The sequence below is a fragment of the Paroedura picta genome, chromosome 2 (genome assembly GCF_049243985.1).
Source record: "Paroedura picta isolate Pp20150507F chromosome 2, Ppicta_v3.0, whole genome shotgun sequence".
NCBI classification, from domain to species: domain Eukaryota; kingdom Metazoa; phylum Chordata; class Lepidosauria; order Squamata; family Gekkonidae; genus Paroedura; species Paroedura picta.
In genome coordinates, this window is record NC_135370.1 from 57,234,235 (window position 1) to 57,258,547 (window position 24,313).

The window sequence follows — 24,313 nt, forward strand, 5'->3', positions numbered from 1 at the left end:
TCCTTCACAGCTGAATACCTACTGGAATCAACTCAGTTGCAGCAGAGAATTTATTGCTTGAGGAGTGCTGAAGTTTTCTTTCCTCCTGACCCTGCACAGGGATTCAATTGCTGTTGGGATTACACTGACTTCCAGTCTCCTGAACAGAATCCGTGCGGTTAGTTCAACTTGACACAGGGCAAGCTTGCTATCAGCTTGTTGCTGCCTATCCAGGAAATGCTTGCAAGACAGAAGACTTGAGCGATGGTTTGAGTTACTCCTTTGCGGCTCTGCAGCCAAATGACTTATATATTTCACAAGAAACTTATGCAAGAGAATGCATACCACAAGCCAAACAGCCAGTGTGTCACTCGTTTGCATATAACAATTAACACGATCAAGGATAAAATAGAATTAAATTTTGTTCTGTGAAGGAAATGAATACTATCTTGTCATTATGCAGCAAATTAAACAGACTTTTACCATATAGTCTGTTGTGGGAAACTGTAATTAGAAAGGCTAGATCTACTCTCTCTTTTTTTCTTATTTCAGGATACAGTTAGTAGAAATAGCTTAAAAACAAGGGCAAAATAGGAGTGTCTCCAATATGAAGCATGAAAAACAAACATTTAAAGAGCTAACTAGACAACTAAGATAAACCATGTACTAATTCCGCTTGCAAAGTGATTTATCATCACATTTGAAAAATCTTTCGAAAACCACAGAAACAAGTGCTATTTTTTGTTTTTCTTTTCTTCTTGCTTGCTTGCTTGCAAAAAATAAAATTCAGTATGTTGGCGAAGACGTTTCATATGTTTTGATTTCTTACAGATAAATGTTGCTGACAGGATAAATGTAGGCTTTCGACGTTCGAGGGGCCATGCCTGCTGGGTGAAGCCTGGTCCCTTGGTACATCTGATGTCCATGCATGCAGTAGAATGTGTACAATCTGCACACAGGCCTGCACTCCTAGACTTCTCTCCCAATATGCATAAGTGCTATTTGTGTAACTGTTCCATTATATGAGTAAACAAGGCGTGTGGAAAGAATGAGGCTTGCTACCACAATTGCAGTTCCTCTCTCCACACCGAGATGAATCCTCCGAAATCTCTCTATGAATGGCTGTAGATCAGGCTTTCTCAACCAGGGTTTCCTGAAACCCTGGGGTTTCTTGACGGCTCTGGAAGGGTTTCCCAAATGGGTGAGAGTTAACTAATTTATATATTTTCAAAATTTAATTTATATGTTTAATATATAAATATAAAGGTATATAAATATAAATTATATATATTAAATTAAATTTAAATTTAAAACATTTATCAGGTGATATGACAATATATGGTTCTGTTGACCCCCCCCTCCCCAAATGGCCAATGATGGGTCTGGAGGGGGTGGGTAGGGGAGGGGCATACCAGGTATGCGGACAGCAATGCTTCCCAACCACATTCGGCATGATTGCACCGCTTCTGGGGTTTCTCGAACCTTGAGGACTATTTCAGAGGTTTCTCAGTGGTAAAGATTTTTGAGAAAGGCTGCTGCAGATAAACACTGTCATATGAACTCTTGGGCCTGTGCGTTACCGATATTGATGCACAAGTGGGCAGGTGCTACTGTATTCGCATGGCTGAACAAATTCAGTGCTACAAAAGTCAGACATTGCTCTATACAGAGAGTAATCATTGGCCTGGGCAAGTAATATATGAGTTGGCTGCTATATAATCACATCTCTAACGGATAGATATTGATTAGGTATTTAAAAAACAAATGCTGCAGCTATTCGCCCTGTGATGTTGATGCTGGTATTTATCAATAAGTTAAATTGACACCCCCACATATTTATATGGAAAGGCCATTCTTTAAAAAGTTGTTTGGGAAAGGAAATAACTTGAGGGCAGAAGGATTTCTTCACGCCCACATAAAGTACCTCAACAACAGTTAATTTTGTTACAGCATTAAGCACCAAGACTTAAGAAATGGGATCCAGAATTTGCCATTTCCATCATTTTTAATGCCCTGTGCATTTGCCAGGCCCTTGGCATGAAGACACAACTGCAGCTCTCAAACAATTGCTGATAGAAATATCCATCTAGTTTGAAACAGACCCCGTCATCCCTACCCCTTTGCTACTTGATGGGGCTGTTGCAGAGCTGTTCACATAATCTATTTCTAGATAGAAAAAATCTGTGTAGAAATCGACATATTCTTGATGTATCTGTTCATCACATGAAGATGTCATGGGAATATCCGTTGGCATCTAGTGCTGATATGAACATTATCAGAGCCTTACAGGAATCAAGGTTGGCTTAATTGTGGTTTTCCCAAGGCAACCATTTTTAAAACCTTGTTTCTTAACCACAGTTGGCTTTGTATGACTTTGAGCTCAATCTGAATGTTATGAGTCTTCAGCAGTCCTATAGCATAGCCAAAACTTCCACATGTGAAATGGGAACGAGGCTGGGAGTGTAAACATTTTACAAAGTGTTTGTGTTTGTAGGTGGATGACATGAAAACTCTCAGACGGAGATGGGAATTTTGCAGCTCGTCAGAGAACATGGAAGTTTTCTAGCTCCTCTGATGCAGGCCAGCCCTGTTCTGCTTACGAGCATGGCTCACAGGGAGAAGTGACTTCGGCCTTCCCCTCCTATGTGGTTTTGGTGTAATTAAACTGTCCAGTGGAGCCATTGGTGATGCTGTTGTGAAAACTGTAGCCACAGAAGGAACAAAATTTTTGTAATGGAGCTAATAGCAACTCCTGGAGGAAGTTTGACAATATAGAAACAGGTTGGGTAGTTAGAAGGCCAAAACTGCTTCTCACCATGCACCACCATCACAGGCAGATATGGCTTAAACTCCTATCACATAATTGATACAAAATCCTTCTGTCATCCATCAACAAAGATTAGGACTTTTCAACCTTAGCCATGGTACTATAAAGCCCACAATGCCACCGTACACATTCAGTTCTACTAAATAGAGGATGCCAATCCTGAAAATACTTGTTATACAGGTTCCAGAAGCATGCCATGCCAAAAAAGCCTAAATTGGCACTGTGGTGTTCCATGAACCAGATGTACCAATGATAAGGTGAGTCCCAATCCAATATATAAGTCTACCAGATTTCCTGTACATGGAACGGACTTCAACATCTGAAAGCAACCACTCCTACATAACACATTGAGAAGGAGGAAAAATGAGAACAATGAAACCAAACCATGGATTTTATCACCCCAGTCCTTCTTTATGAGTAAAATGTGTTAGAACAAAAACTGTTATCTGCAATGTAATCATTGACTAGTCTCTCTGCAATCTAATTTAAGCTCTACAATCATTGACTATTTCACTGAATGTTGAAAAAGTGTTAAGTGGTTATGATAGGAATGAACTGACCTCTCCTTTTTGTACAGTTAATGGGTGACAAACACTGGATCAGTGTCAGTACACCAGTCGAGTGCTGAAGGAGAAGATTTTCCAGTGCTTTCAGAAATGATCACCCATTTTGACAAAGATCATTTACCGGCTGGTATTTCTTCCCATCAACGCACAGATTTTCAAACAGGGTGGCAAGATTCTAAGAAAGAATGAGAAGAATTTGACAAGAATAGAGTGGCAACCCTTTGTACCACGTGCCCCTCACAGGCACAGCTCTATTTACCTGAGGGCAGCAGGCAAATACTCACCACGTGAAAGGCCTCCTTGTTCATCTCTAGGTTCTGAGGGGAAATGTTTTGAGGGGAAATGTTCTAAAGGAGAAAACACAGACCAGCTCTGTTTGTTGCTTAAACTCTTTATCCCGTGTTTTATAGCCCAGTCACTTCTCCCTGTGATTGCTCTGAATACTCTTAAGTGGGAGAGTAGTGAGTGGTGATTAAGGCCTTTTTCTGTATCTCCATCCCATCTATGGTATCAGGGCACTGCTTTTTATTTCTGTCTGATTGGCGCTAGAAAGCAATCACAATGCTGTTGTTACAGTGCTGTGAGTGCTAACTTAGCACAACTAAGAGTCTATAGCTTCAGACCAGCCAGGTGTGAAGGCAAGCTATTACAGGCTGGTACAGACTATCAGTACAGAAGTGGCCAAAGAAATATCTTCTACTTCTGCTTCGAGCCTTCTGAGAGACACAGTTCTAGAAAGAAATTTACAGCGTGATCCTAAGCGCAGTTATATCCATCTGAGGCCACTGATCTTGATTTAGAAGGGTATAACTCTGCACTGTTGTTAGTTTTGCCTCAAGATCCAGCCTTCATATTCATCTCATCAGCAGCAGGACAATGATAATGAAATGCCCTCGTACACAGTGTTATCATAACTGAGATGAAGGATGTGAAATACTTAGAAAAATCTCAAGTCATAGAAATTATAAGGGTTGTGTTTCACCATAATTATCCTGTATAATCATATGAACATGAGTCTTTTTTTGCATGAATTCCAGGAGCAATGAGTAGCACAAACCACTGGGCAAATTTGCTTTCACGATGTATTGCCATTGTTGTTTGGGCTGGTTTCAATTGTATTATATATGTTTTAATTTGCTAGCCATCTTGATGGCCCTTGTAAGGGCAAAAAGGTGAGGTATACATTTCGTAAAATAATATGAACTAACCTTCAAATTGAGATTTTAAAGTACACTGAATAGTATAACGAGGATCACTAAATGCCTGTTTGAACCATGGGTTGCATAAGGCATTTGCAGCACAAAAAGAAAGAACATAAGAGGGAACATTCTTGCAAAGTGCCCTGCCTCTGCTCTCTGAATTTCCCCCTCTCTTTCTAGCCGGTTCCCACAGTTGTCTTTGCACATCTTCTTCCATGCTGTTCTTTACACTGAGATTCCATTCCCTTCTCCTAGAGCAACAAAGATCATTTCAGTCAATCCCCTATTGAAAATGCCCTCCTTCTGGTCAGCTTGCTAGCATTAATCCACCGCAGAGAAAAGTCTTGTCATTAGTGACATCAGGCCAAATGGTGCCCTTCCGTACTCTGGTCTAACATTATTCTACACAAAAGACACGTTTTGGCACCAAGGGAACAACCAGTAGAATCTTCTTATATTTTCATTTATGAAACGACAGTATAAGGCAGACACAATCCTCTTCCCTAGCAGTTATTTTTTTTTACTTCTAAGCAGCATTCTGTAATAGGGATGGGCATGGATCGGGGGGGGGGAGGGGGGACGTGATTTAGTTTGTGGTTCATGCTGAGCCCCTAACTGAACCCAACCCAAAATAGCCTCCATTGAACTAAACCAGTTTGGTAAGTTTGAAATGAGACAAAATGTTACCTGGGGAAGAAAAAGCCCCCTAAACAAACAAACAAACAAACACCCCAGTGGGGGGTTGTAAAATGGCAGTGAGATCAATCCCCATACCCGCTTCAGAGCAAAAAACAAAACAAAAAGGCAGAATGAGCAACACCGAATTGACCTAAACGGAGGAGGAATTCAAGGGAAGGCAAAGCCCCCTGGCCCCTGACTGAGTTGTCAGAAAACAAAGAGTAGCAAGCAATCCCCCCCACCCCTGCAAAGCTCTTCAACTCGCTCATCTGTCTCCCCACTCTCCTTCCTCTCCGTCTCTTAACTCCAACCAAAAACCAACAGAGGTGTTGTATCAAAGGCTACACCTGATAGCTGCTGACACAGTCTCTAGTATGCACACAAAGAGTAATAAATCAAATGTCATGTCCAGGCCAGAGCCTGATGCTTTTACTCTTCCCAGGAGCTTCTGCGAGGCATAAGGGCAGGTTCCTCACCACTATGGTCATCTCCTTCTTCACCGCAGAGTCTGGGAAGTTCCCCTCAGCTAAGTCTAGGCACTGGGACTTACATCACAGGGGCAGGCTGCAGGTTCTCCCCTAGCTTCCAGATTGGAGCACATCACTCCAGGGTGAGCCAGTGTAGTCAACATCCCTGACATTATTTTATTACTAATGTTCTTCATAGTCTGCCTTTCTTACTGATACTTTAGGCAGATTACACAGAGTAAATCAGTACTACCAACAGGATGGAACATTCTATAAAAATACTATAGCCTTTGGATTGCAGAAATCCGGAACCAAGCAGAAATCTGAACAGAGCTGAAACAAACATTAATGTGACATCCTTATCCATGGTTCCTCTATATATTTGTGAAACAGCCTGGGGGGTGGAACGTGTCCGGCTGGCCAAGTTGGAAAAGGGCCAATCAGGGTGCAGCCAGCAACACTGGCTGCACCCTGATTGGCCCTGTCCCTACAGCTTCCGCCCTCCCTCCCTCAGCCATACCAGAGACAGAGAGAGACACACACAGAGCCCTGCCATACTGAACACGAGCCCTCATTCCTTTCTATCGCTCCTGCTGCGAGGGAGGCAGAGAGAGACACAGAGAAAGCTGCCCCAAGCTACTGACCAGCCCTGCTTCTCTCCTAAGAACGAGCCCTAATTACCTGCTATGCCTCCTGCTACGAGGCACTCAGCGAGAGAGAGGGAGGCATGCAGGGAGAGAGAGACACACAGAGGGAGATCTACACCTCCCTGTGTCCCCTGGGTCCTGGCACCCATTGAATTCCTGATTGCAATGGGCTTTCTTGCTAGTATTAAATAATACAGAAATTACATGATAAGTGTCTTAGTTACAGACACAGAGAATACAAACTATATACAATAACACAGAAAGAACAACACAGTAGGAAAGCTAGAGGGGGGGGACCTTCCTGACCCCATCAGGCAGGCTGTTCCATAAAGTGGGGGCCATATTCTGCATGATCATGCGACTTCTGGGGTTTCTCGGAGCATGTTCTCCTCCTCCAGAAGTAGGTTGGGCAACCATGAGTAATTTGATTATAGAATTCCCACCACCACCTCCCTCGTGCTCTGCCTAACATCAAGGACATTTTTATTTCATGAGCATTTAAAATCCATCATTGTCAGTTTTTACCCAGTCAGCTTTATTTGTCTATTATATATTGCGGGGGTGGGCTTAGCTAGGAATGCTGTTTTAACTGCTAGTTTAACTAGCATTTTAATTATCATTTTATTTTCCATCCTAACTGCCATTTTAATTTCTGCTTTTACTACCCTCCACTGCAGTTTCTGCTGCTTCAAGCACAACTGTTATTTGCTTTATTTATATAGATTTTGTTGGACTAGTGTGGTTTAAACAGAATTTTTAACCTATTGCTTGAATTGTATGCATTCTGAGTGTTTTGAATGTTAAAAAAACAACAACAAATACTTGCACCCAGACCCCTCCCGGCCATGTCCCAGCAGGCACACTAAATGCCCCCTTCAGCTTTGCAGTACTATGGAGCTGAACAGGTCATCCTTACCTCCCCATGATACTGGGAGAGTAGCATGCCACTCTCCCACAATCGTGCAGTGGGACCCCCATGCTCCCCCTTTGCTGCTGCCACTGCAAGGCACAGCAGAACCCACCCCAGAGTTGTGCGGGGCTGACCATGTGCACTGAGAGATTTCTTCCCTGTGCATACACGGGATGCGGTGTACACAGGATGCTGCCCCACCACTAGGAGTTGCCAGTGGCCCAGCACAGCCGCCACTGTGCATAATAAGTTATCAAGACACAAACTGGCTTAAGCATCATTTAACTCACCTCTGTTTTATCCTGGTAATAACCCTGTGAGGAGGATTTGGCTGAGAGGTCACCCAGGTAGCTTTCTTGGCAGACTGGGGGTTTGAACCTGGGTCTTACAGCTCCCAGTATGACACTCTAACCACTACGTCACATGGTATCTCTGAAATGTGCTGTTTAAATAGTATGTCCCCAGGACTAGGGATCTGTGTTCCATTGTTAAGCAACATACATTCCTGACTATATAACAAAAAGGTAGGAAGGGATTGTTATTATTAAGGCTGAGAAATTTTAAGTGGAACTCCTCCTAAAACAATTTATCTTTATGGAGCTTTTCTCGTTTTTAAGGTCTCAGGAAAATAATCCAGTTAAAAAAAATCAAATGCCATTTCCGATGGTTTTTTTAAATGTCAGGTATGCCACATATGACTCTGAAGCCCATTTTATTAGAAGACAATTGAGTCTTTTAGTATTTTTTAAATAGAATATTTTTAAAGCATTTCAAAGCCTCAGGACAGCCATTCTTTCCTGTCACAGTGGGGTCAAAATTACCCACTTTAATTACCCCCAAACAGATGTGGATTTTAAGATTTTAAAAGTTCCTTTTTAACATGTTACAAGCAGGAATGATCATATCCCAGTCGCTGAACCTCAAGGGAGTCTACTCGAATGTCTTATGAGTAGCCAACGTGGTCAACATGACATCAGCCATACAGTCATCAACAGCTTTTGGATGGATGCCTTGGATTCAAGACTCAAGTTTCTCCTTCAGTTTCTCCGTCTCCGTGGATGGCATCATTTAGTTCATTGATCTATCAACATTTCCTAAGAGAGAAAAAAATGGGGCAAGTAAGTAAACAAACTTTATCACTCATCAGTCCACCATTAAGACACTGGTAGGTAAAGCAAGTCTCCAAAGAGGTCTCTACATCCTTTCAACGTTATGTTTCTGGGAATAATTGGTGCTCTGAATAAAAGAGAACTTGAACAGTTAACGGAAGAAAATGCAAAAAGAAAGGTTGGTGACGCCTGTGTGGTTGATGTCATATCCTTGATCATGTCTTCCAAACCTGTGACTTATGTTCCAGGGAACACATGAATCTATTTGTTGGGGATTACCATAAGGTAAAGGTCCTGAATATGAGCAGAGAGTAAAGCACATCAATGCTTCCTCATAAGTGGACCATATTCCAGAGTAAAATATTTTTATTCATCACCCTCATGTTTCTTCAAGAAAGCTGTCCTTCACTTTCCTGATACGTAATTCCTGTGAAATTTTACATGATAAACATTTTCATGAATCATGTTATGCATACAAAGTGGAATAGGGATGGATAGTCGAGGAATGGTGGAAGACCCTAGCTAGTAAATTAACAAACCTTGCAACGTGGGCACAAAATCAGCAAAAGTATTGATGACATCAGCAGCTGGGGGATGGACAATGAAGATATGCATCCAGTAGTTAAAGCAGATTAAAATGGTATTTCTCACCCCCCTGTATAATCCACACAAGATGTGTACATGTGAAGTGCTTATCAGAGGAGTTGTGTGGATACAGCTTTCCATACTGACAACTATGAACCAGTGTTCAAGAGCAAGAGAAAGGTGTGACCTCTGAGAATAATTGGAAATAATACAGATTGTATAGAGACATACAAGAGCCTCAGAGGTTCACCTCTATTGAAAGAAACTGTGGCTAAGATGGGGAGCCTTTTGTGAGCTTTCCATGGACAGAAAGGAAACACTGTGAACACAGCTGGTTACAAGATATTTGACAATCATTACAAAAGGAGTCTCTTGTAGCGCAGAGTGGTAAGGCAGCAGACATGCAGCCTGAAAGCTCTGTCCATGAGGCTGGGAGTTCGATCCCAGCGGCCACCTCAAGGTTGACTCAGCCTTCCATCCTTCTGAGGTCGGTAAAATGAGTACCCAGCTTGCTGGGGGGTAAGCGGTAATGACTGGGGAAGGCACTGGCAAACCACCCCGTATTGAGTCTGCCATGAAAACGCTGGAGGGCGTCACCCCAAGGGTCAGACATGACCCAGTGCTTGCACAGGGGATACCTTTACAAAAGGAGTGATAAACATATTGACAGCCAGCTTGGTGTAGCAGCTAAGAGCAGCAGCCTCTAATCTGGAGAATCAGGGTTGATTCCCCATTCATCCACATGCAGCCAGCTGGCTGACCTTGGGCTAGTCACAGTTCTCAGAGCTCTCTGAGACTCACCTGCTTCACAGGGTATCATTTATGGGAAGACGAAGGGAAGGAGACTGCTTTGAGACTTCTTTGGATAGTAAAAAGCAGGGTACAAAACCAGCTCTTCTTCTGTGTAGAAACTATCCAGGGAATAGGAGGAAATTCCTTGCCATTGTGCAAATCAGTTCTGACAAAATGCATATGTCATGCACATTAGATTTCATTGCTATGAGAAAACTATGCCCATCTAGAAATGAGATTACTGCATCCAAAGGACAATGGGTAGTATTCTGAGGAGGGACAATAACAGCATATGTGATTTACATGTAATCATTTATAAAGTCTAAGTGGCAATCAGTGGCACTGTAACCAGGGCCATTCCATAACAATGGGAGGTAATGAACTAAGCAGGGTAAAAGTCTGGTTGTCTGATGCTGTGTAGATCAACTATAAATCTTAACTAAACATGGCAAAAGTCCAGATGAAAATGCTGAGAATGACTGGGAGGTGGGACTTCATGGGATAGATGCATTTCATTTATTATCAAATGTGAACCAATGGCTCAGAATATTAATAAACATTATCCACCTTCAGCCTTACGAGTAGCTTCAAAGCCAGCCACTGATGCTGAGTCGAAATGTTCTGCTCTTTATTATTTTCCCCTTCATCGGCATCCATGACTCTCCTACAGATGGCAGCCATCAAAGTTCTTGGGCCACGAAAGAAAGACGGCTACTTTTCTGACATACTTATGTGCATGAGCCTAAATGTAGCCCCCAAAAGGCTTGGTCTGCCACCTCCATAAGGACATCTGCACAAGGCCTGTGAGCGCTGCCCGCATGCCAAGAAGTGCTAAGAACAGCACCTTTGACAGTCCTTTCCTTAAAACACTGCAAAAGCAAAAATCAATGGATAGTTGATGTTAACGACTACTGTAACCACAGTGACATTTCAATCCTGAATCAGCAGACCCTGGCCAGAAGAGCTCAGCTGCTGTAAATGAAATTATTTTCTAAAGAGCGGAGTTAATCTAAGCAAAGGTCAGCCAGCTCAGGCCATTAATGATAAGCTTCTACCTTCATGCTCCCGTAAGATCTGTAGTTATCTAGGAGGTCATGTCATGGCTAACGCTTCCCTGTTGGATGAAGGCAACCACAAGTCCCCTTTAAATCAAATTAGCACTGATGATTACATCACTAAATCATGGGAAAGGCTCTCTGGGTGCTCTCATCGGAAAGGCTAATTTCATTTGAACTGTGCTTCTTTCAAAATAGTCCTATTTGTCTTGGGGTATGGAGCCAATAAATATTCAGCGTTAGAGTCTGTCCCTCCCATCCCTCCCAGCACAATGGGACAGAAACAGTTAATTCTTTATCACTTAGCACTGGTAAGTCCATTTGCTCCAGGAGGGTCTATTAGGGTTCTGATGCATTTTATCTGCTAATACTGCAGAGTGCCTAATCCAATCTCTTGCATATCCTTCCCATACATACAAGAATTATTTGGGAGCGTAGAAGATTAAGCAGGACTAAAGAGGTAATGTTCCTCCATTGGAAGTGGCTATAGATTTTTTTTTCCAGGATACCATATTATCTTTATTTAGCAAATGTGTTGAAAAAAAATCTGAACCCCTCTCATTCTTTACCATTCCATGTCAGTCTTATGCATTTTAACACAGACGCAAGAACAATGTAAATTGCTTTTTAAAACTTTCAAAGATATAACTAAATCAATCTGCATCAGGAAAACTAAAGTCTGGCACTGATGGCCATGTTTTGCCACTTTTAAATCATCCACAATTACTATATCGTTGGGAATAGTTTTTATCTTAAGGTTAATGGTGCTGATAAGGATTTTCTGCACCATTCCACTGTTCGCCTTGAGCCTAGATCTTTCAATAATATCTTCATAATTTGACCCATGGACAGGAAGGCTTTGAGACAGTCTACACTTCAACTTCCACCCCATTATCCACCTGAGCCTGGACCAGTCTACTAGTAGGTTCACTTTGTGGGCCTCACTGCACAACGGCCAAAGGATATAGAAGCACATTCTACAGAAAACTCACGGGCCACCATAGATCTACAGGCTTTCAACTACTGTCCTGAGCACTTTGCACAATCCATTGCCTACCACCAATACAATAGCACTTGTTCCTGGAGGATATGTATCAGGCATTCTCAGGACCACAAGATTCCTTTTTAGTTTTCCCTAATTATGTTCATTCCAAGGTATTTTTACTGTAAGATCTCTGCAAGATTGCTGTAAGATTTTTCTTAACTATTGCTACCTCTGGAACTCCTGAGAGGTCATGCCAGGATGAGACTGTTAATCTGGAATATATGCATTTACAGTATTTACTCATATGCAAGCCTAGGAGGTTTTTTTCCCCCAGGGATGGCATCGAAAAACAGTAGGTAGTCTTACGGTTACAGTTATATCAAATAAGTATTGCTTTTTGTTCATGTATAACATTTTGAGGGGGTTGTCTTACATTCAAGGAGTTAATCTTAACTGAACGTGACAAATGTTATTACATTTCAGCCTGCCTTCTGTCAATTTGCTCAGGCCAGCACTCTGAAGGAGTTTCTGATGTAATCCCCTGCACCACCCTGACCGTTTATGCACTGGGAACTTCACTGCCCCAGCTCCCATGCAGGAGCACAAATCGGGGGCGGATAAGGTGCACCGGGCCAAATGCTCCTCCATGTGGGTGCAGGAAGAGGTGGGGCAACCTGCCATGACTAAAACTCCACCCTGCAGCCCAGCATGAAACCTCCAGTGCGTAAACGGTCCCTGTGATGCAGGTTGGATTGAGAAAAGTGGCTGATCTGCAACTACAGGCCGCTGTGCTTGATTGTAATCATGTTTACTGGGATTCAGTAGGACTGGCATACAAGCATGAACCACAAAATAGCATTGGCAGTTTTCATTTTTCCACCGTATCCTGGAACAGCAGAAATAAATCATAACTGCCAAAGGCACATAATGTGCCATGTTTCCTCCTTATAAGATCTTTCCTTTGGCTATAGCAGCCATTAGAACACCTCCACATTTTATTCCGCAATTGTGATGGCAGCAGGTAAAGCAGTAGTGGTCTGGTATTTCCTGCGTCAAATATGTAAAGTATGAATAATAAACATTCATCTCTCAACCGCTGTGTACACGTGCCTGGAAATCCTGCCCGGGTTTATTGACCAATATATACATAGATGTAGGTTGCTCAAAACAAGCAGTCCAATGGTTAATCAACTGAAATTATTTAAAGATTATACACATTTTGTGCATAAGGCTGTAACTTCGTGGAAAAGATTCCAACTTCCTCTGTGAGTAAATAAACAAAAATATTCCTTTCCTAGACAGACAAGCAGGGAGGCAGAGGAGTAGGCTGTAAGAAGAAACACACCGATTGGAGCCACTATCCCTGGTTATGCCTGGGTCAGTTTCTCCCAGGAAGGTGAGAAAGGAATGTTTGCAGTACCTTTTGAGAAGCTCAGGGTTAGGTCAGAAATCCATCTGCTGGGGATTTCGCAGAAAGTTTAGGAAAGGAGCAAAAAGGACGCCAGGACTTCTGTTATTGCAGCGGTTCTCAACCTTACCTGTGCAGCGACCCCAATCGTGGTGGTGGCAGCAGGCACACAACAATCAAAGTGGCGTGGAGGCAGCCATTGCCATAGCTCTGCTGCCTCCGTCGGCCACCGGCCACCGCCGCCTGCCGCTGCAACCGCAACCAGCAACCTGGTGACCCCAGGGAAGGGGCCAAATGGGGTTGTGACCCCAAGGTTGAGAACCACTGTGTTATTGGGTAGAAGTGCCTTGGCCTGGGATTGGTAGAAACCTTCCAGTTGATAGGCTCTCGTTATAAAAGGAGAGGTAGAGGTAAAATGGAGCATCAATACAAGCCAAAGAAAACAAAGGTGATGAAAAAAGATTTATTATTATTATTATTATTATTATTATTATTATTATTATTATTATTATTATTATTATTTAATTTTTTAGACCGCCCTTCTCCAAATAGGTCTCAAGGCAGTTTAGAGAACACTGCAGGAGAGTGAATCTTGCCAGCACCAGGTTGGGAAATACCTGGAGAGTTTGGGGGTGGAATGTAGGGAAGGATTCAGCAGACATATGAAGATCGGTTGAGGGGGCTTGGTCTCTCTAGCCTACAGAGAAGATGACTAAAAGGGGATATGAAGGCCATCTTCAAATACTTGATGGGCTGTCACATAGAAGATTGAGCAGAGTTGTTTTCTATTTCGCCAGAGGGTAGGGCCAGGACTAATGGGATGAAATTAATTCAAATGAATTTTCAGCTAAACATCCGGAAGAAGTTCCTGACAGTTAGAGTGGTTCCTCAGTGGAACAGGCTTCCTTAGAAGGTTCTCCTTCCTTGGAAGTTTTTAAGCAGAGGCTAGCCTCATGGAAATGCTGATTCTGTGAATTTAGGCATAGTGTAAGTGGCTGAAGGGATTGTGTCTGAGCTTGGCTCTTGTGGCCCTTTCTTGCCAGTAGACAACTGAATGGGCAAGTCAGAGGAACAATAACAACAAGCCTTTAATAGAATATAAAAGTACAATATAAGGAGGGAAAGTACATGCCCTAGGAAATGCTGATCATAACTCTGGGGTCAGAGGATGAATTTCCTCCAGACTAGACTGACCAGGGATTCTGGGCTTTTTTGGGTGAGGGCATCATTTGGCCCTCTCTTTTGGCCCAGGTCTCCATCATACATGGCAGGTTCATATCCTAGCCTACAAAAAAAAATTATTTATGGACCCACCTTCTCCAACCACCATACTTCCCCATTCCCCAATTGCTGAGATCCCGAATTCCTGGCTGGCCTCCATATTATCCATCCACCCCATCACCTTCCTCCCCCTATAACAACCATAATAATATTAATAAATAATTAAACAATTCCCCCTTCTTCCTACAATCAAGAATTTAGATCAATACAAGCAGTAACAAATGCAGTCTAACAAATCAGATAGGGCTGCCACCAACCTCCCCACTTTTCAGGGGAGACCCTTGGGTCTGTTCTTAATCAAATAACCCAGCTAAGATTTCCTAATGGAGGGTCTGAATGGTTGGCAACCAAACACAAGTCTAGATTATGTACTATTATTGTATTGCTCTTATGGTCTTATGTTTGACTTGAAAAATTAACACCCCGCAGTCTTCTCCATCAGTGATTTTCAAAAGTATTATCATAATTTGTAACTATTAATGGGATGGTGGTGATGGTGGTGGTGGTGGTGGTGGTGGTTGGTTGGTTGGTAGTTTTAAAGCCACAGCAAAAGAATCTACTCCCAATAATACTACTGAAATGGCTGTATGGCTCCTGAAAATGGAATAGGGAGGTAGGTTTGGGGTCTCTAGGAAAATCAGGCCCCTGCAGCAATTGGGGAAGCAAATCATGTAGTTTGACTTTAAGTGGTTCTCAACTTGGGGGTCAGGTCCCCTTTGGGGGTTGAATGACCCATTCACAGGAGTTGCGGAAGGGCAAGCAGCTTGGCCAGGGTTCCATCTACACAACAGCCTTGTGGGGTAGATCGTCTGTTTGGAGCAGTGAGAAAGAGTGAGATCAGCATGGTGAGACAAGAGTCAGAACTGAGAAACCCTGGAAAACAAACTATATACAATCATGAACAATAGATCTTCATGCCACTGGTCAGTTTTGGTTTAATTTCTGTGAAAGAACACATGCATTATGGTTGGGGGTCACCACAACATGAGGAACTCTATTAGAGGGTCACGGCATTAGGAAGGTTGAGAACCACTGCAAAGGCTTCGACTTGATGGCAGTGGTGAGCAGATCCATACATGGATAGGGAGTGAGAGAAATGACTTAACCTCTTCCACTAGTGGGGCAGGCTATATTGTGACCTTCATAGAAGTTGATTCATTTAAAGTTGAACAGATGTCTTCAATGAGCAATCAGCAAGGGACAATCTAATCAGGGCTGAAAGACATCTTTAATGAATCACTACTCGCCCACCTGAACATGAGACAAAGGTGACCCTTCAGCAACCTGTCAAACAATAAACAGTGTTAATACAATCATTCAGCATCCTCATTATTTGTCAATTTGTTATTTTCAGATTGAAGGGAGAGAAAAAATAGGGGGTCTACCAGTCACACAATGAGGTTCCAGCAATCTTCTCCCATAACTTTTCTACCTTCTGCATAAAGAGGAAAATTAGTAACAAGATATGCATATTGATGCTTGCTAACACAACCCCTTTATATACTACATTTTTCCTTCCCATGGTGACTTAGTGCCTTTCCAGACAATCGTTTTTCACACAGTCCATGTACACAGTTGTTACTCATTTGGATACAGACATCTTTCCTCAAGGTCAGACTTCTATTTGACATCTAGGTAGTAAATCAAAGTGTCATATGCCTCTGTGAAAAACACTGCTATTTGTCTAGCTCTGACAGGTAGAGAAATCTCAAGTGTCCATGTAACCCAGAGTTTCCATAGTTTCAAAACCAGCTTGACCAGACAGTGGGACCAAAAGGAAAGCATCAGTATCATGAGAATTGAAACCATTCTCAAAACATTTTCTACTCTCTTAAAAGTACTGTCTGTGTCCAGTCCATCTTAAAATATATCCTCTTGTAAGAGTCAGGAAGTGGTGGCAAAGTCAGAAATAAAAAGGTTCCCAATATTATCTACAATAGTTATAAATTAGATTAATATCCAGTACACTAGAACAGTGGTCCCCAACCTTTTTATCACTGGGGACCGTTCAATGCTTGACAATTTTACTGAGGCCCAAGGGGGGGGTAGTCTTTTGTTGAGGAACATCACCGCCGTCTGAGCCCCTGCTCCACTTGTTTTTTTGCCAGCACCCCTGACTTCCTGCTGCCTGCTGGGGGGCGCTGCCAGCAGCAGCTGTGCAGTGCCACGCCGAAGGGGAGGCCCAGCCATGGTGGCCACTGGAGAACACCAAAGGTGAGCTGGCAGCAGAGTGGCATGGCAGACCCCGAGGCAGCAGCCGGGGAGGAGGACGAGGAGGAGCCGCGGCCTGGTACGGACTGATCTACGGACCAGTACTGGTCCCCGGACCGGGGGTTGGGGACCACTGCACTAGAAGCTTTAAAGTCAGGTGTTTTCTATATTTTCAATTTTTTCCCTTCCTCAAATCTAGAGATCATCATTTCATCTGTAATCCAATCACACAGGAGGCCTAAAGAATATTTCCCATTGCTATAGATAATTTCTAATTAAACTAATTAATTTGGACATTCCCACTATTTCTACCCTCTTTTTCAACCATTTAATCATTCCCCAAATCCATATAGTTCCAAGACATCTAGCTCCTTTTTTTTTCCTGCAGCTGATAATGTGAATCTTGCAAATCTTGTTCTTGATTCTGCTCTATTTTCTCTTCAAGTTACTGTAGAAATTCCTTTGCCTTTTGCACAAAGCCTTCCAAGTCCACAGGTTTATTTCCAAATTCAAAAAGCCTGCTGATGCCATAGCAATTCCATCTCTGATATCTTCATCAGTTAATTCTAGGAGTCCCAAATGTTCAAATTCCTCACTCTCTCTGGTTGCTATTGGCCTGAAGTTATCTGTTTCTCTTTCCAGGTCTTTGCTAAACAATACAGTCTTAATTTCAAATTTATAATTTCCTCCCTAGTTTCATCCAAGTCTCCTATTGTAATCAAAATTCTGACATTCTTGTCTAAATTCCTTCATGGCTTCTTTTAAATCAATAATTTTACTTTTTACTTCTAAAATCCTTCAAGGTTCCTTATTAAACCATCAAACATTTCTTACAGCAGATCCACTGTAACTAGATTTGAAGGTTCCATTGAATGTTTTATAATCATCCCAGATTTTAAAAGATAAGCCATAGAATCACAGAATCATACAGTTGGAAGGGGCCATACAGGCCCCAAAGTATCCTAAAGCATCCAAGAAAAGTGTGTATCCAACCTTTGCTTGAAGACTGCCAGTGAGGGGGAGCTCACCACCTCCTTAGGCAGCCTATTCCACTGCTGAACTACTCTGACTGTGAAAGGTTTTTTCCTGATATCTAGCCTATATCGTTGTACTTGTAGTTTAAACCCATTACTGCGTGTCCTTTCCTCTGCAGCCAACAGAAACAGCATCCTGCCCTCCTCCAAGTGACAACCTTTCAAATACTTAGAGGGCTATCATGTCCCCTCTCAACCTCCTTTTCTCCAGCTGAACATTCCCAAGTGCCTCAATCTATCTTCATAGAGCTTGGCCCCTTGGCCCCAGATCATCCTTGTTGCTCTCCTCTGTACCTTTTCAATTTTATCTACATCCTTCTTGAAGTGAGGCCTCCAGAACTGCACACAGTACTCCAGGTGTGGTCTGACCAGTGCCGTATACAATGGGACTATGACTTCTTGTGATTTTGATGTGATGCCCCTGTTGATACAGCCCAAAATGGCATTTGCCTTTTTTACCACTGCATCACACTGCCTGCTCACATTTAGCTTACAATCCACAAGTACCCCTAGGTCTCGTTCACACACAGTGTTACCTAGAAGCGTATCCCCCATCCAGTAGGCATGCTTTTCATTTTTCTGACCCAGATACAGAACTTTACACTTATCTTTATTAAATTGCATCTTGTTCTCATTTGCCCATTTTTCCATTGTATTAAGATCTCGTTGAACTCTGTCTCTATCTTCTGGAGTATTTGCCAGTCCTCCCAATTTGGTGTCATCTGCAAACTTGATGAATAGTCCCTCCACCCCCTCATCTAGATCATTAATAAATATGTTAAAAAGTACCGCAAAGCGCCTCTCGCCGCGTCAGGCCGCCGCCCGAGCAACCCCCGCCAGTCGGAGCTCTAAAAGACCCACCCGCAACTCAACATGGCCGCCGCGGACACGCCGAGGAGGACACCCCGCCGCCGCCGCCCGCCCTCGACGATGCCTCCTCACTAAGGTGCCCTTGCTTTCCGCGCGCTGCCCTGTCCCTCCCTCTCCCCCACATTCTAGCACCCATTTTATTTCGTTTACAATGGGCTCTTTTCCTAGTGTCATATAAGTTTGTTTCAGGCCAATTCCACAGTCTAATAATTCAGTTATGAAGACGCCAGTCTTCTGAAATTAAGCATTTCTGTTGCTAAACAGTCTCCACATAACAGTCTTCAAGGCAACAGAACTTTGATGGGTATTATCGATTCAAAATCCCAGGTATTAAAATAAAGACAATTTACCCAGCCATTTAATCTATCTTCATCAATCAGAAAAAGGTTTAGAATTGTAGTTTTCAGAAGAGATCAAATTAAACAGAACAAAATCTCTTGTTTAAAAATAAATTATTCTGAACACATATTTAAGTTGTTTAAGTATCTTCTGTCTGCTTCCCATGAAGTAAGTCATAAATCTTTCATCAGTAATTGCCAAGTTCAAAGTCAAGAAAAAAGAAGTCTCACCATAAGTATTTCATGGTGTAGATAACACCTATCAGTTAAGTCCATTGTTCAATCTTTTAAGGAAGTGTGTGTGAGCAGATTTAAAAATCAAATGCAGCATAGAACAAGAAAGTCCAACCCTATTGTCCACCTAGAACATCAGCAAACTTCAGTTTCTTACTTGCCAACTGGAAAAACAGGTATCAGAGGTATATGTGGTTTATCTCTCTTGACTTTCCCTTTATCTGAAGAACTAAATTTGACTGAGAGAACATCCCCAGCCATTAATCATGCCCATGTTGCTCTCCTGATGAAAGCAAAAGTGCTTAGTCCAGCACCAAGGTCACACTGGAAGCCATCAGAGGTTGTTTTTAAAAGCTTATTGGGGAGAGGGACAGACCATTTTTCCCCCAGATTCTCTTTCTATGATAATCTTATCCATTTCCTGCCCTCAAAGGCAAGATTTTCCCTCTGTTCTTCTGTCACTTCTACAACTTAGCTGCCCTAGTCATGTGTTTTCTTGGCTGAAGAACTCTAGTTGTCCCACCCTTTCACAGTATGATATTTTGGCTGTTGTCTCAACCTAAGAAACTGAGGGGAGGATCAGAAGCCTGCTTTAATTTAATCAACTTAAATGGTATATGAGGTATTTTGAAATTAAAAAATGAACTATTTTATTTAACATAGAGGGAAAAGGTCAGGTGTAATCAGGAGTTGAAATTTATGAGATAAAACCAGTACAAGTACAGACTTTATTTCTTAAGCTTTTCATCATGACTTAAATCTCTGTTGAAAGATTTTTGTTCCAAAGTTTTCCACAAACAGTCCAGTACACTTTCTTTGAGTGTTCTCTGATCTTTTTGGTTTCCGAAAGGCTCTTTCCAATACCCAAACCTCTTCTCTTGAAACACCCGTATACTTCTTTGAGTTTTTAACTAACTCTTAAAGTATCTAAAGGCTGCTTCTAACCAGACCAGGGATCTTTGTCCTCTTCAGAGCGAACTCCCTATTTGACGTTAGGGAATTTTCTTGTCACTTTGAGTTTAGAACACTGGTTCTTAGCCTGGGGGTCGGGACTCCTTTGGAGTCAAATGACCCTTTCACAGGGGTCACAGCAGGGCTAGCACCTTGGCCAGGGGGGCACCATCTAGAGAGAGCCAGTTTGGTGTAGTGGTTAGGAGTGCGGACTTCTAATCTGGCATGCCGGGTTCGATTCTGCGCTCCCCCACATGCAACCAGCTGGGTGACCTTGGGCTCGCCACAGCACTGATAAAACTGTTCTGACCGGGCAGTGATATCAGCGCTCTCTCAGCCTCACCCACCCCACAGGGTGTCTGTTGTGGGGAGAGGAATGGGAAGGCGACTGTAAGCCGCTTTGAGCCTCCTTCGGGTAGGGAAAAGCGGCATATAAGAACCAACTCTTCTTCTTCTTCTTCTTCTAATCTGTCTGGAGCAGCGGAAAAGAGTGAGATCGGCATGGTGGGACATGAGGCAGAACTGAAAAGCCCCAGAAAAAAAAACAATTTATATGCAATCATGAACAATGGATCTTCACGCCATTGGTCGGTTTTGGTTTTATTTCTGTGAAAGAATACTTGGATAATTTTATGGTTGGGGGTCACCACAACATGAGGAACTATATTAAAGGGTCACGGCATTAGAAAGGTTGAGAACCACTGGTCTAGAAGATCTATCCCATTTCCTTGACCTATATGGGAGCCTCTATCTACTTCCCAAACTTCCTTGCCAACTTTTCTCCCGAGTCCCAGTCTGTGTTAAACTGCTGTCAGCTAAGGCTGAAATCTGACTGTCAGTACTAAACTCAGCCGAAGAAGAAATCTGCCTCTCTCCTCAGCATGCAACTCTCAATTCTTTCTCTGCTCAGCTGATGCAAACTTATCAGACTGCTTGGAGCAACCTGTCAATCAAGGCTTTTTGGCTCAGTGAAGAATTAACCCTTTGTACTCTTTTACTCTGTTTTAAACAGTGCAGTCCATCATAGCTCCATACACTGTGTGTCCCGTTCCCCCTCATATAAACACTATTCAACCCACATTATTTTTTGTAACTGGGGAAACCTGATTGCTTCAATATAAATTGAGGGAAAGTTCTTGGTATATTTTATAGGCAGCCTCCTGGATAAAATTACCCTTACACACACACACAATTTTTTTTTAATGTTATAAATAATTACCTGACTTGCTCACTCTTTATTTAAACAACTTTTTTCAGAAGAGAATGCAGCAATGAACATTATATTGGGAGGAGAAATGACGACACCCATTGGACTGTGTGAACATGTAGGTATAAAATACTGCCAGGTACATTGCACTGTACCCTTTGGTTGTACAGCAAGTAACCCTTTGAACAGACTCTAGCTGTTCATAAATAAGTGAACTGTCCAACAAAATACTGGCAAACAGAACATAATTGAACTGGTGGAGGTTTAGATTCAGGTGGGCAGCCGTGTTGGACAGAAGCAACAGAACAAAGTCTGGGTCCCATGGCAACTTTAAGACCAACAAGGTTTTATTCTGGGTACAAGCTTTCATGTGCACGAAGAAGTGTGTATGCACACAAACGCTTATACCTTGAATTAAACTTTGTTGGTCTTAAAGGGGCTACTGGACTCAAACTTCTGGTGGGAATTTCATATGAAGAAACACCGTTGGTTTCTTGTAGAAATACACCCAAAGCAAATGAAACAGAAAGGCAAAAAGTTGTATCTTCTTTAATTTTGCAACCAGAACGGGGTCCCAGGTATTCAATCCCGCTTTCTAGTGCTTCTTCAGTGGTTGCAATTGTAGTCTTAATGTAATATCACCAGTATTAATTTCTACAGGTACAGGATATCACATTGGCAATAGCTCTTCAGTAAAGGGGTCACTTCTTCAACTTCTTCAGCATGGTGGGACAAGAAGCAGAACTGAATTGAGAAAACCTGGGGGAAAAACCAATTTATATACAATCATGAACAGTGGATCTTCACGCCATTGGTCAGTTTCGGTTTAATTTCTGTGAAAGAACACTTGCATAATTTTACAGTTGGAAGTCACCACAACATGAGGAAGTGTACTAAAGGGTCGCAGCATTAGGAAGGTTGAGAACCACTGCTCTACTGAATTATAGTCACTAGTTTTCCCCCTTCCTGATCTCTCTGGAAGCCAAAAGAAATGCAATCTACTTTTTTGTTTTGTTTCCTTCAGTTCCACTTCCCAGTGATGTTAGTCTCAGTGTCTCTTTGGGGCATATATGCTGAGAGTGACAGAGACAGAGACAGAGACAGAGAGAGAGCGAGAGAGAGAGAGAGAGAGTTATCTGTGGCTTCATCAAACTTCATAGGAGTTAAGGGAAAGATTGCTGTTAACTTGGGTCAGGCTTCTAAAGGAAGGCTTTCCAGCTCAACATCCTTCCAGTTTCTTTTTGCCTCCACACAACTACCTGACAGACTTTGATTTGTGATACTTTTCAGAATACTGGGTCTTTTCAGAAGATGCCCTGCACAATGACCAGATGTGGAGCAGCTGTCTTTTAACAAGGCACCCAAACAGTAAGTTATTCAGGGGACTACTGCTGTAGTATCCCTCTCTTTTTCTTCGTGAAGGAGTTTGAACATGTTTGCTTACATTTCAAAATATTATTCAGGCAGCCATTAAGACTCCAGAACCAACAAGTGTCCAGCTAGCCCCTTTTAGCAAAAGCAGCCAATAGTCATTCACCAATCTGACTTTTTCTGAGCTCATCTTTGTTTGTGATCCAGTAGCTGAGCAGTTTCTCTAGAGGAAAAATAGAATGGCATCTGTATGTAATTTCCATGCTAACTTGGCACCACCATCCCCTTGTGATGACAGCCTGTACTGTTTCCCAGCCCCCCCTTCCCCTGCCTCCAGCTGCAGGGCCCAGATGCCAGGCTCAGAGGGGGTAGGCTTTCCCCCCCCAGGAGCAATATCTAAACTTGCTGTTGGCACCCATGGCTACTGGGTAACCTGCCCATGTCGCAATACAGGAATCAACAGACAGGAAGCAAGCATCTTGATTCTGAGTTTAAGTCTCCGTTCTTGCTACCATAATTACACAAGAAAGGCAGTTAAATGGCAATTACATTGCAATTGCTTTTTAATTGATCCATTCTGCTCTTGACAGTTCCTTATCTTTCTCATTAGTATCTGAAATCAGAAATCTATTTATGTCTGACAGGAGTGCTGGTTCGGCAGTAGGACTTGGATCCTGGGGAAAATTTCAGTGATGGAGGGCATTTCCTTCACTAGAAAGGTAAAAAAGTCTTCGTTCAACTGCATACCAGTTAAAAGACTGGAAAACGGGTCAGAACCAGCCAGCTCTTCCCTACTTGACAAGCAATTTCTATTCACATTGTTCCTATCTAATTTTTTCAGCCAGCCTACTTCTTATCAGGCACTATCTGTTCTGAGAAAAGGGAAGCCCTCATATCTGACTCATGACCCCTAGATCCTGTCTGCCAGGCTGCTAACTAAACAGTGTGACCTTGTATGACTTCTTTTTTTCCCTTTCTTTCTTTCTTTTTTTGCACAAGGGGAGGTCTACAGGTAAAAGCAGGGACACAGTGTGTGTGTCCAGCTTGGAAGTTATGAAAACCATGGAACCCTAAACACAATTTTAAAAAAAACTCACCATGGAGGAGGAAGTCCATTTATTGTGGTCTTCATGTGACAATTGCAACATGTGTTCCAGTCATGAGATCTTAACTTGTTTTGATAAAAGATTTATATTTCTTCTTGAAATTCTGCAGAATATAGGGATCATTCCAGCTTGACAGCAGATGATTTGGAGCAGGGAATTTTAAAAACAGGGAAATATTTAAGTACTCTCCTCTTCAAATTGCCCCTCTCCTAGTAGAGGCTATCCGGATTTTAAAATACATATTTTCATATAATGCAAAATTAGTGTGCTTCTATCTGATACTTGTTTATTCTTGCAATGCTATCTACTTACAACTCCTCCCCTTTCACAAAACTCATGGCGGCGAAGGAAGGGGGGTTGCCTAAAATCCCCAAGGTTCCCATGAATACATGAAATTAGTTTATACCTAAGTGAGGCTACCGATTCATCTAGCTCATTATAGTCTACTTTGATTGGCCATGGTTCTATAAGGTCTCAGGGAGAGAAAGGTCTTTCATAAAATC

At 42.4% G+C, this 24,313-nt stretch overlaps 1 protein-coding gene across 1 annotated transcript in view; it reads right to left on the bottom strand.

The window, feature by feature from the left end:
- Nucleotides 1–8,077: 8,077 nt before the first annotated feature.
- LOC143829398 (uncharacterized) overlaps nucleotides 8,078–24,313 on the bottom strand; it is a 79,831-nt gene continuing 63,595 nt past the window's right edge. Inside the window, exon 6 of the mRNA XM_077320200.1 lies at nucleotides 8,078–8,367. Within this exon, the coding sequence (XP_077176315.1) occupies nucleotides 8,347–8,367 (21 nt within the window). The 3' untranslated portion in view covers nucleotides 8,078–8,346. The remainder of the gene's footprint in view (nucleotides 8,368–24,313) is intronic.